At 41.8% G+C, this 14,234-nt stretch overlaps 1 protein-coding gene across 1 annotated transcript; it reads left to right on the top strand.

Moving 5' to 3' along the window:
- Positions 1-398: 398 nt before the first annotated feature.
- Positions 399-13,163, top strand: prokr1b (prokineticin receptor 1b; the record flags this gene model as incomplete). The annotated part of the gene is made up of 5 exons (XM_083774286.1): positions 399-599; positions 1,594-1,871; positions 5,858-6,009; positions 6,872-7,110; positions 12,825-13,163. The coding sequence occupies 5 exons, from the start codon at positions 399-401 to the stop codon at positions 13,161-13,163; spliced, it is 1,209 nt and encodes a 402-aa protein (XP_083630412.1).
- Positions 13,164-14,234: the final 1,071 nt, after the last annotated feature.

Below are 14,234 nucleotides of genomic sequence, written 5' to 3'. Positions count from 1 at the left end.
AAAAAAAACTAATGTGTGAGTGTGACCATTATGGGCAACGCGGCCGGACAACCGGAATCTAAATTTATTTTATTCCGTATGAAAAATAAATGACTGTGATGTACTGACATGTATGATGTATAGTATGATATACCGAAGTGAAAGCAAAACGTGTGACAACTATAGCCTCCTCCTTTCTCTTCCAGGTGCAGAGGTGCGCCCTAAAGGCGAATCATCCCGGTCCAACATCTTCCATCTTGTCCATAACGTGCGTCATTATTAAGCGGTGTTCCTGCCAACCCGTCGACATGTACAAAAACACTTCAACATTATTGTACTCACCTTGACAAATTGCACCGATATACCCGGAGTCTGTCTACATAAACCAGGCCTTTTGTCTGCTTATACTGTATTAAGTCATGGGGGATTCCAACATCAGCCAGCTGGCAGCAGCCGTTTACACTGCAGAGACGCGGAACCGCGTCTCAGCGAGCGAGATGGATCACCTCCTGGACACGTACGACATGCACCTGGACTACGGCGTCCCCCCAGACGAGATGCCCGACACCACGCAGGGCCAGGCCTTCTACGTGGCTACCATCGGCATCGGCGTGGTCCTGGTGTGCATATAGTGCCGTCACATTTACACGTTTAACCCATTCTGACCTGAGATCAGATTCATACGAGGTTTCCGCCGGACAAACACTGGGTCTGATGGACCCATTCTGACCTGAGATCAGATTCTAAAAAATGTCAGTCGTTCTTCGATTTTTCAAAAAATAGCAGACCTACAAGCTCGTATCGCGCCACTCGGTGGCGCGATATGAGCTTGTAGATCTGCTATTTTTAAATAGCTAAAGCATAACATGATGCCGACACCAAAATGGGTGCCCGTTCAGAATGGGTTAAGTTGACGATTAATTGTCACAAATAATTGCGATTAACGATTTAATTGTGTTTTTTTTGCGTTGGAAATTGTAACGTTTATGAATAGACATTACATTTCTGTTTGCCTTTTAGGTTTCATAATAAAATAAAGTGGGGCAGATATGACAAATAACTAAAATAGGAATAGGAATCTTGAAGGAACAAGAAAGTGGCCGCGCACACAAGTATTTAATTTAGGATGCAGATTTCTGGAAAGCAACCACATATTTGAAATAAATTACTGGCATTTGTATACATTGTTTTATACACTTCATAGAAAAATAGCAGAATAATAGCAGATCTACACGCTGCTATTCTGAAATATCCATGTATCTTTCAGCATGGAAACGATTATGACGATCATGACGAAATAATTGCAGATTATCTCAAATAATTGCGATTAGGCGATTATCCCATTCTTACCGGGCACCCATTTTGGTGTCGGCATCATGTTATGCTTTAGCTATTGAAAAATAGCAGATCTACAAGCTCATATCGCGCCACCGAGTGGCGCGATACGAGCTTGTAGGTCTGCTATTTTTGAAAAATCGAAGAGCGACTGACATTTCTAGAATCTGATCTCAGGTCAGAATGGGTTAATCAGACCAGTGTGTGTCCAGTGGAAACCTCGTATGAATCTGATCTCAGGTCAGAAACTAACAACCGTGACTGCGCCCCCCCCTGTAGGTGTGCATCATGCTGGTGTGTGGCGTGGGCAACTTCCTGTTCATCGCCACGCTGGCGCGCTACAAGAAACAGCGCAACGTCACCAACCTGCTCATCGGCAACCTGGCCGTGTCCGACTTCATGGTGGCGGTGGTGTGCTGCCCCTTCCTCGTGGACTACTACGTGGTCAAGAGGCTGTCCTGGGACCACGGCCTGGTGCTCTGCGCGTCCGTCAACTACATCAGGACCGTGTCGCTCTACGTGTCCACCAACGCGCTGCTGGCCATCGCCATAGACCGGTAGGTTTTGCACCTCTACGATTCATTTGTGTGCACGTCGTGCGTGTGTGTGTGTGTGTGTGTGTCTGCGTGCGTGTTCAATTCAAGATGATGTGTGTTTGTTTCATATTATTGTCGCTGCCGGGTGGAAATGGATCCCACACTTAACACTTTCACGTCACACAATAAAAAAAATAAAATAAAAAACATAGCATATCTACAAGTTTGCATTGTGACGATTTAAGGTAAATGAAGTACCTCCAAATCGTACCTAAGTAGTAAGTACAGTACTCGAGTAAATGTATTAAGTTACTTTCCACCACTGCCAATATAAGAACTTGGTCAATCAGTTAACTGACACTAACTGCCATAACATTCAGAGAGCATTAAATGGAATGCAATGAAATACCATTGACGGCTTCTGTGACACTTTAATTATCTTTGTTTTGTGGAGTGAGATTCATTTTTCTTGAGAGTCTTTTATCTAGCTAATGGTGTTTTCAACATGTCATTCAACAGAGATGCTTGGCAATGTAATCAATAGCACACGGGCCCATCAGCCGCTGTGACATGGCATCTTATCATAGTAGTCTGCAGTCTCGATGACAATATGAATACAAAGTGTTGGACCTTTACAGAGAATCTTTCAGTTGAAAGTCTGTTATTTGCCGTAGATGGTTGCACTGTGGAAAAGCAATTCAGAATTGTCATCAGACTGGGAGCACATCAGAGAACGGTCTGTAGCCATTCCACTTAACCCATTCTGACCGGGCACCCATTTTGGTGTTGGCATCGTGTCGTGCTTTAGCTATTGAAAAATAGCAGATCTACAAGCTCATATCGCGCCACCGAGTGGCGCGATACGAGCTTGTAGGTCTGCTATTTTTGAAAATAATCTGATCTCAGGTCAGAATGGGTTCGTCAGACCAGTGTGTGTCCAGTGGAAACCTCGTATGAATCTGATCTCAGGTCAGAATGGGTTTTAAAGGCACATGAAACGTACCCTTGTACTTCAGGTTAAAAAGAACTACAGCAGGGCACTCTCAATTGCACCCAAAAAACATGAACTTTTAACATTCAGTAGATTTTCTGTGATCTGGGGTTTTCTGGCTTAAACAGGTGCTCTGATTTGCCGGCAGTAAGTGACATCACTTACTGCAAATCCCATATATGTCAATGGGATTTGCCAGCAGATGTCACTGTTTCACTGTGTTGCCTGTTTTCATTGTAGCTCAAAAGGCCCAAAAAACCCCAAAGAAAACTTCAGACCACAGAAAATCCACTGAATGTTCAAAGTTCAGGTTTTTTGGGTGTAATTGAGGTCATAAAACCTAAAAGAAAAAAGAAAAAGAAAAAGAAATTAAAATGAATGTCATAAAACCTTTAACATGAATTGCAAAACACACTACACAATCGGCCTATGGGGTTTCATGGCCCTTTAAAGGACCTATAACATAAACTTCAACTCTTTCCATTTCTTTTGTGTTTTTGGGGCTCCCATATCCACACAAATAACCACATTTGAACAATCAGGCTTTCATATCATAATGGGTGCTTTAATGGAAATTGCTCTCAGGAACAGCTCAACTGATTTTTGTCCTCATCGTGATGTCATCAATGTCACCCTACTTTGTATAATTTCTCCTCTTCTTCAGTCTTCAGTTCCAACTGGTTATATCTGGTTATTGCGAATGCAGTGAGCACTAACTATGAGACCCTGCAGATCATGTCTGTGTGTGTGTCTGTCCCGCTGTTACACCACCCGCCCGCCACCAGAGGGCGCAGCTGTATCACACACAACGCACGCACGCACTCACACACACACACACACACACACACACACAACTTAACTTAAAAAAAAACTTAACTTAAAATGAAAAAGAAAAAACTTAACTTAAAATGAAAAAGAAAAAACTTAACTTAAAAAAAAACTTAAACACTTAACTTAAAAAAACCTAACTTAAAAAAAAAAAAAGAACTTAACTTAAAAAAAAATCTTAAAAACTTAAAAAAACACAAAAAAACTTAACTTGAAAAAAAAACTTGAAAAACACTTAACTTCAAAAAACTTAACTTAAAAATAAAATCTTAAAAAAACACAAAAAAGAGAACTTTAAAAATAAAACCTTAAAGTATGTAATTTATTCTAATTGTTGTTATTGCCATTTACGAGCTGCGTTCGCTTCCCGCGTTTGCGCGTCTTACTTGTATCAGTGGTGATTGAGGCTCAAACCATTAGAAATAACTTTGAGGGACATATAGACCATGTAGCCCACTAATGAGATGCAGAATGAGTAGAGTGAGTAGATGGAAATTGTACCATCTTGTAAGGACCAATTTACAATTTAGGCATTTAGCAGACGCTCTTAACCAGAGCGACTTAGATTAAGCAGGAACAAAAAGCATGGCAATACATCACATACATAGTAGTAGTGAATAGTGATAAGTAGTTATCATGAATCATACGTAAGCTAAGAACGTACGTAACAGTGGGATATCTATATAATGAAACTATGCATGTATACTTTATAGTGCTATGTCTACATAAAATGCTATAAGTCTACATGAAGTGTTATCTAAGTCTACATACAAATGCCATCTAAATTACATAAGTTGGGCGTTTGCCTAAATCGGGCAAGGGCTACCAATTGTATGAAGTAATGTTGAAAATTGGCAAAGTGCCCCTTTAACCCATTCTGACCGGGCACCCATTTTGGTGTCAGCATCATGTTATGCTTTAGCTATTTAAAAATAGCAGATCTACAAGCTCATATCGCGCCACCGAGTGGCGCGATACGAGCTTGTAGGTCTGCTATTTTTTGAAAAATCGAAGAACGACTGACATTTTTAGAATCTGATCTCAGGTCAGAATGGGTTAAGCACACATCTTTAATCAAACATGTATATCGTATTAACGGCATCACAGTATTTAACGTTTGTCTCTCCGAATTTCAGTATAATGAATAATGGATCACCCAATATCAAGCTTAAATGTGACTGAAAGCCTGTGGCCAATGATTATTACATTATGTGCCACAATGTGGCAATGTGAGACTACTAAGTGGGCTGTTTGATTGCACTATAAATTAAATAAGTTCTTGGCTGTGCACGATGTCTAGCCCATTCTGACCTGAGATCAGATTCTAAAAATGTCTATTACATCCTGACAGTTTCATTATTAACCCATTCTGACCTGAGATCAGATTCTAAAAGTGTCTTTGATTTTTCAAAAATAGCAGACCTACAAGCTCGTATCGCGCCACTCGGTGGCGCGATATGAGCTTGTAGATCTGCTATTTTTAAATAGCTAAAGCATAACATAACACCAAAATGGGTGCCCGGTCAGAATGGGCTAGAGGGGTATTAAAAGTTGTCCAGGCAAAGAACACCTCAGCTGAGACGGAGATGACCGTGCGGACCCAAAGTCCCAAACTATTATTGTATAGCCTAATAATAGTTATTATAGAATAATAGTTTCCCCTTGCCAGTGGCAGGAGGGAAAGGGGGGCTAAAATGTTGTTCCCACTTAACCCATTCTGACCTGAGATCAGATTCATACGAGGTTTCCGCCGGACACACACTGGTCTGATGAACCCATTCTGACCTGAGATCAGATTCTAAAAAAATGTCAGTCGCTCTTCGATTTTTCAAAAATAGCAGACCTACAAGCTCGTATCGCGCCACTCGGTGGCGCGATATGAGCTTGTAGATCTGCTATTTTTCAATAGCTAAAGCATAACATGATGCCGACACCTAAAAAATGGGTGCCCGGTCAGAATGGGTTAATTGCATACGGGGCTACCTCGCCCCTTATGCAATTAATATAATTGTTTTTGTCTATACCTGCATTCCACTGATGCAGGTATAACTGTATGTACTCAAATGGTAAATAAAATATCAAAGGTTGATACACCATTGCATTATTGAACATAATGCAATTTTCCTCTGGGAAAACAATACGCTGCCTAAGCCGTGGTTTGGAATAATCTCTCTTTATTCCCCTTCAGGTACATGGCAATAGTCCACCCTTTGAGGCCTCGCATGAAATACCAAACGGCGTACGGTTTGATCACGGGCGTGTGGATCATACCCATCCTCATCTCCATCCCGTCCGCCTACTACTCGGAGACCATCCACCTGTACCCCCACGATGGCACCGGTAGGCATAGATATGGGACCATACGTTTATTCAAGTTTAGTCAAGCACTGCCAACCAACTGGAAACCCACAGATCCAACAAACGGACATGGGGAGACAGGGCCTTCGCAGTGGCTGCCCCTTCTCTTTGGAACTCACTCCCAACCCACACCAGAGCTGCCCCCACCTTCGAAATGTTCAAAAGCACACTCAAAACCCACCTTTTCAAACTGGCTTTCCCTACATAACCCCCCCCCCCCCCCACACACACACACACACGCGCACACACACACACACACACACACACACACACACACACACACACACACACACACACACACACACACACACACACCCTTCTTGTTTGCCCCTCTTTTGATTTTTATTCCTAGTTTTTAACCTTTTAAACCTTTTAATTTGTTTTCTAATAAATATGTCTGTATTTCTTTCTGTAAAGCGACTTTGGGTACCTAGAAAAGCGCTATATAAATCATATATATTATTATTATTATTGTGATTAAAAAAACGCTCACAGTGATCGTATCACAGAGATTTAAATGAATCAGGAAATTGCCCTCCGTCACATACACTAGGATGAATTTGCTTTTGTTTTGCTGCAAATGTGGTACCACCCCTCTATACTTGACAAAGCGGACATGTAAAGAGTGCATTTTATACTCTTGTTCTTTCCCTTTACACTAATCAATTCACCAAAAATTGCAGATCTACAAGCTTGCAAAGCGTTGTGTGCTTGCAGATCGGCTATTTTTGGCGAACAGAATAAGGGACGCTGAGGGTTCAAGTGGTTAACAAAAGTGGCATTTAATTACAATAATCTTTTCCACGATACTTGTGACTTCTCATTTTTGGTCCCATCCCTATAGACAACACGGTCGCCGTGCCGGCGTCCGTCGACAAGGTGTTCTGCGGCCAGATCTGGCCCGTGGAGCAGCAGGTCTACTACCGCTCCTACTTCCTGTTTGTGTTCGCCGTTGAGTTCGTGGCGCCCACCGCCGCCATGTCGGCGTGCTACGCCCGGATCTCCCGCGAGCTCTGGTTCAAGAGCGTGCCGGGCTTCCAGACGGAGCAGATCCGGAAGAGGCTGCGCTGCAGGCGGAAGACGGTTAGTCAGGGAATATTGTCAGAAATACTTCCCAATCTGGGAATAAATTCCTTACCAAGAAATGTCTTCACCAATGTGTTTGTAAAGGTGTCTAGTAACACATCTCACAAAGACTGGAATTCAGTTACCCTAGTGAAATCTGTGACAGCTGCTGAAAGCACCATTAATAACCTCTATGAAATGTGATTACCTGGAAAAGTGGCTTTTCTAATCCCAAAGAGTGTTTTTCGTGCAAAACAAAGGCTTGCAATGGATTCAGAATCCTGAATAAAAGCCCTAGTTTGACCACTCATATTCTATACTTAAAGCTTAAGTAATGGTAACCTTACTTTCAGCAGCTGTCACATATATTTCCCCTAGGGAAACAAAATGTTAAACTTTGTGAGATGCGTTACTTAGTTTAGTTTAGTTTATTTGATCATCCTTCAGTTTCAAATACAATATTTAAAGACAATGAATGTAAGCCGTTATGAAAACAGAACAAAACCGAAAACATGAAGATGATCAAAAGGAGTAGGCAGAAGCTAAAAGCTTATAAATGCCTATCCTACTTACAGAACATGAAACGTAATACTCATTACATTAATGAGAATTTCACCCTACACCAAACCCCCCCCCCCCCCCCCCAGTGTCACCGTAGAGATAGCATTACATGACCGTTAGATTACACATTATAATTGTTGTTATTATCCCTATTCACGTTACCCTCATTGCCAATGATCATTATCATTTATGTTGTTGCTGAGTAATGTCATTAGGTTCACACATTTTTTTATGTTACCATAAATACAATAATATTAGTTAATTAATTATTAATAATGACAGCACTAATTACTTATCAAAAACCTGTACAAAAAAGTATCAGTTGATCATACAATAACGTCAACATCCACCATATACATAATTTCCCTATAGTATGCTGTATTTGGCCAAAAGGATTCGCTTGAGCAATTTTTTTAATTTTGAAAAGTCACTACTGTGTTTGACTTCCTCTGGTAGGGCATTCCAGATCTTAACCCCTCGGACAGATAGTCCGGGAGCTAGACCCAGCCCTCATAGCAATTTTTGCTACCTTTTTTTCACTATTATTTCCTGTTAGCATATACCATGGGCCATCTCAAAATGAAGGGACCACTCCCAACTCGGGGCCGTTTGGTTTCAGGGGCCCAAAAACCCCTTTTTTGGTATATGTCTCTGGCGAAATTGTGTAAAGGCAAATAAAAAATCACTAAAATTACATAAATACACATGGAAGTGTGAAATTTGGCATGGAGTATCCTGACACATAGGGGTAAGTATCAGAATAGGATTTTGGGGCTATCTACCATTGTATTCTTAAATATGACCTACATCATCCTCAGAAACACAAAAATATACACTGTCCGCTTAACAAATAACAACAAAGATGGTTATTTTCCAGCACATTAGGGTGAATATAACTGCCTCACTTGTATATAGAAAACTTCCCATATCCTTAAGCTTCAATTTAAGCCCAAGATGACCTCTCTATCTTGAAGATTACTCTTTCTGTGGCCAAAATGCTGCACTATACCTCAAATCGGAGACATTTTCATTATCAGTCACTATAGCCTTCCAGAGTCCTAGAATGTAACAATAGGTTCACATGTTCTGCAACTACTGCTGTCTGAAGTTAGAAACATGAATACTACAGCAGGAACACAAATGCCTTTTATTATATTTATATTTATTTATTATATTATATGCACATAGCTTGTTTCAGTACATAGCCTATCAATAGTCACCCAAATCAATGTGCACCCAAATGTAACAGTGACCGAGTTAAAGACAAAGGGAGACACAACATAAAAATACTGTATGACAAGGGGGCATCAGATTCCTTGTTTTTGTTTTTCTTTCTTTTTTTCATAATTTATCAAAGAAATCAAAGAAAACAACAAAAACAACCACAACAAAATAATTGTTATACCACTGCATATTTTAAACCTTAAATTCACAACCCTTCCATATTGACAACTACTTTAGGTTTATTCATCATCAGATTCATCTTCCTCCTCCTCTTCATCATCAGAATCATTCATATGTGTATGAATTTCTTCTAGGTCATCCTCGTCTGTCCCCTCTTCAGACAACACATCAATGAGGGCTTTGGGGATGACGTCACCTTCAAACCATAGAGGCTCTAGTTTGCCATTTTCTGAGTTCAGATGAAACCCATGGTCAAGAGGTGATGGAATTTCTGGGTTATTCTCATGAGCCCTCTTCCAGATGCATACCTGCATTTGACATGCTGCAAGAGGACCCTCTTGCATGGTGGAAAAGTTGAAAGGTCAAGGGAGAGACCTGGTCGAAGCTCGAGGCTTGAGCCACACATTTTCTTCACCTTGATCTCTCTTGCCTCATCCACACGCTTCACTCGAGGACCAAAGCTATAGAGGCGACAGGTGAACTTTTCAACACCAGTTAGCACAAGCCCATCAAGTTCCCAAGAGTTCCCCACTGCGGCAAAGATCTGAATGAACTTAGAATGCTGATTCAGAAGCTTGATGGGTCGCACCTTTCCTTTGCCTTTGAATGCAGAGGTGCAGTCAGCACCAGTGAAGGCATGCAAGGCCAGCAAAGCTGAAATATGCTCTTGTGAATAATCTTCAGCCAGCTGGTTGATGTTAATCAGCTTATCTCCCATGTCAAATATGACATCAACTGTGAAGGATTTGGCATAATAGAGGAGAATGAAGAAAATGTCAGAGTCTCTGGCTCTGACTCGGACAGTTTTGATGTGAGGCATTGTGCTTTGGATGTGATTGATGTAGATGATCACCCTCACATCAGTTTCTTCATGTGTTGAATTCAGATCAGGTAGAAGTGCTTTGGAAATCACTCCAGCTTGAGCTTCTATCCTGAAAGCTTGACCAGCCTCAATGAAGATGATGGGCCTTCGGAGTATCTCTTCCATCATATCTGGAGAGCTCCAGTGCTCGAGAATTAGATGTATGAGTGACTTCTTGTTGTCATCATTTGTGAGGAAACCTTTCCAATCTGCAGGTCGGCGAACATTCAGACCATTAACTATGTACCGCTCACCACAACCTCTGCGATCCCTCTCAGCTGATTTTGAGAAAGTGGAGCTCCCTTCTCCTGGTCAATGTGGTCTCATTGTAGATGGTAATGCCACATTCTATATGAGCAATGTGCCCCAGACAATGAAGACTATATCAGAGAGCATCTTCAAAAGTCAACCTACTGCTGCAGAAACAGTATTCAGTACTGACACTTATGTTGACCGACTTCATTCACCAAAATCAGCTGAGAGGGATCGCAGAGGTTGTGGTGAGCGGTACATAGTTAATGGTCTGAATGTTCGCCGACCTGCAGATTGGAAAGGTTTCCTCACAAATGATGACAACAAGAAGTCACTCATACATCTAATTCTCGAGCACTGGAGCTCTCCAGATATGATGGAAGAGATACTCCGAAGGCCCATCATCTTCATTGAGGCTGGTCAAGCTTTCAGGATAGAAGCTCAAGCTGGAGTGATTTCCAAAGCACTTCTACCTGATCTGAATTCAACACATGAAGAAACTGATGTGAGGGTGATCATCTACATCAATCACATCCAAAGCACAATGCCTCACATCAAAACTGTCCGAGTCAGAGCCAGAGACTCTGACATTTTCTTCATTCTCCTCTATTATGCCAAATCCTTCACAGTTGATGTCATATTTGACATGGGAGATAAGCTGATTAACATCAACCAGCTGGCTGAAGATTATTCACAAGAACATATTTCAGCTTTGCTGGCCTTGCATGCCTTCACTGGTGCTGACTGCACCTCTGCATTCAAAGGCAAAGGAAAGGTGCGACCCATCAAGCTTCTGAATCAGCATTCTAAGTTCATTCAGATCTTTGCCGCAGTGGGGAACTCTTGGGAACTTGATGGGCTTGTGCTAACTGGTGTTGAAGAGTTCACCTGTCGCCTCTATAGCTTTGGTCCTCGAGTGAAGCGTGTGGATGAGGCAAGAGAGATCAAGGTGAAGAAAATGTGTGGCTCAAGCCTCGAGCTTCGACCAGGTCTCTCCCTTGACCTTTCAACTTTTCCACCATGCAAGAGGGTCCTCTTGCAGCATGTCAAAAGAGTTAACTTCCAGGTATGCATCTGGAAGAGGGCTCATGAGAATAACCCAGAAATTCCATCACCTCTTGACCATGGGTTTCATCTGAACTCAGAAAATGGCAAACTAGAGCCTCTATGGTTTGAAGGTGACGTCACCCCCAAAGCCCTCATTGATGTGTTGTCTGAAGAGGGGACAGACGAGGATGACCTAGAAGAAATTCATACACATGAATGATTCTGATGATGAAGAGGAGGAGGAAGATGAATCTGATGATGAATAAACCTAAAGTAGTTGTCAATATGGAAGGGTTGTGAATTTAAGGTTTAAAATATGCAGTGGTATAACAATTATTTTGTTGTGGTTGTTTTTGTTGTTTTCTTTGATTTCTTTGATAAATTATGAAAAAAAGAAAGAAAAACAAAAACAAGGAATCTGATGCCCCCTTGTCATACAGTATTTTTATGTTGTGTCTCCCTTTGTCTTTAACTCGGTCACTGTTACATTTGGGTGCACATTGATTTGGGTGACTATTGATAGGCTATGTACTGAAACAAGCTATTATGTGCATATAATATAATAAATAAATATAAATATAATAAAAGGCATTTGTGTTCCTGCTGTAGTATTCATGTTTCTAACTTCAGACAGCAGTAGTTGCAGAACATGTGAACCTATTGTTACATTCTAGGACTCTGGAAGGCTATAGTGACTGATAATGAAAATGTCTCCGATTTGAGGTATAGTGCAGCATTTTGGCCACAGAAAGAGTAATCTTCAAGATAGAGAGGTCATCTTGGGCTTAAATTGAAGCTTAAGGATATGGGAAGTTTTCTATATACAAGTGAGGCAGTTATATTCACCCTAATGTGCTGGAAAATAACCATCTTTGTTGTTATTTGTTAAGCGGACAGTGTATATTTTTGTGTTTCTGAGGATGATGTAGGTCATATTTAAGAATACAATGGTAGATAGCCCCAAAATCCTATTCTGATACTTACCCCTATGTGTCAGGATACTCCATGCCAAATTTCACACTTCCATGTGTATTTATGTAATTTTAGTGATTTTTTATTTGCCTTTACACAATTTCGCCAGAGACATATACCAAAAAAGGGGTTTTTGGGCCCCTGAAACCAAACGGCCCCGAGTTGGGAGTGGTCCCTTCATTTTGAGATGGCCCATGGTATATGCTAACAGGAAATAATAGTGAAAAAAAGGTAGCAAAAATTGCTATGAGGGCTGGGTCTAGCTCCCGGACTAAGAGATACACATACTCTTCCGAGTGGTCTTGGCACTGGGTTGTTGGAAATTTAAGTCTCCTCTTAACTCATACCCCCCTTCCCTATCCTTGAAGTATGACAAGATAGTTTTAGGAATTAGTCTTTTTCTTACTTTATAAATAATAAGAGCTGTTTTATGTTCAACTAAATCAATAAACTTCAATGTATTTGACCTTAAAAACAGTTCATTAGTATGATCGTAATACCCTACCTTATGCACTACTCTTATGGCTCTCTTTTGAATGATGACAAGTAGTAGACAACTTAACAAACACGTTGGTGAGGAAATGTATTGGTATGGAATGTATTCCCAGATTGTTTCTTAATATCCCCTGACTAGGTGATGGTGCTGATCGGCATCCTGACGGCGTACGTGCTCTGCTGGGCACCGTACTACGGCTACACCATCCTGCGGGACTTCCACCCCACGCTCATCACGCGCCAGCGGAACTCCCTGGTGGCCTTCTACGTGGTGGAGTGCATCGCCATGAGCAACAGCATGATCAACACCTTCTGCTTCGTCAGCGTCAAGAACAACACGGTCAAGTACCTGAAGAGGATCGTCCTGCTGCGCTGGAAGTCCACCTACTACGCCCCGACGAGCAAGACCACGGTGGACGAGACGGACGTGAGGACGTCCAACATGCCCGTGACGGAGGAGATGGAATGTATAGTCTGAAGCTGAAGAGACACGTACTGGCCGTTGTGTAATGGTCAGACACTGTGTAAATGGTGAACGATGGAGCGTAATAGTGGGCGCCATGTTTTTTTGGCCACAGGTGCAGTTTCCACCGATTTAAAATCACGTTCGTTTCTCTGTAGATGTTTCAGAAAATCCTGCAATTAACTCATTCTGAACGGGCACCCATTTTGGTGTCAGCATCATGTTATGCTTTAGCTATTGAAAAATAGCAGATCTACAAGCTCATATCGCGCCACCGAGTGGCGCGATACGAGCTTGTAGGTCTGCTATTTTTGAAAAATCGAAGAGCGACTGACATTTTTAGAATCTGATCTCGGGTCAGAATGGGTTCATCAGACCAGTGTGTGTCCAGTGGAAAACCTTGTATGAATCTGATCTCAGGTCAGAATGACCTGTCGGTCCGTGGACTTTGAGTCCCGATCCTGGCGGCCTTTGCTGTGTGTCACTCCCCATCTCTCTCCCCGTTTACCCTCTAACTTACTCATGACATTTCATGAGGGAAGGAACTATACTTCTTCCATGAGCCATTGCGCGTACCTTTCCAAAGACTCCAGTCAAAAACGATTGTTTAGCTTGCTTCTTTTTAACTTAAATTGTTGTCTTTATTATACAGTAACTGTGTTTATTGTTAATAGTGTTGTATTGTAGTTGACTGGGAGTGATTTCCGTGACATTCGCATGGGGGTAACGGGGGTGCAGGCATTTGTTTTCCGACATACCAAGAGTCTGACAGTCTTTAGTCTTTAGTCCGACTCCTAACCCTAACCCTAACCCTAACCAAACCCTAACCTAACCCTATAACCACACAAGGACGGCACGGGTGATTTGTAACCGGCAGCACGGGTGATTTGTAACCCGCAGCACGGGTGATTTGTAACCCGCAGCGCATGTCAGACTTTTGGTATATGTCGGATAAACGTCTGCACCCCGGGGAACGGTAACATTTCCACAGTAAAGCGACCCTCCACCAATCAGATGTCCACTTCACCGGATTTGATTGATTGCATACAGATGTGTGCTCAAGCTTCTATACAGGAGTATAATAGC

Source organism: Protomyctophum parallelum (genome assembly GCF_964188405.1).
Source record: "Protomyctophum parallelum genome assembly, chromosome: 10".
Lineage (NCBI taxonomy): Eukaryota > Metazoa > Chordata > Actinopteri > Myctophiformes > Myctophidae > Protomyctophum > Protomyctophum parallelum.
This window is presented reverse-complemented; position numbering and strand designations above follow the sequence as displayed.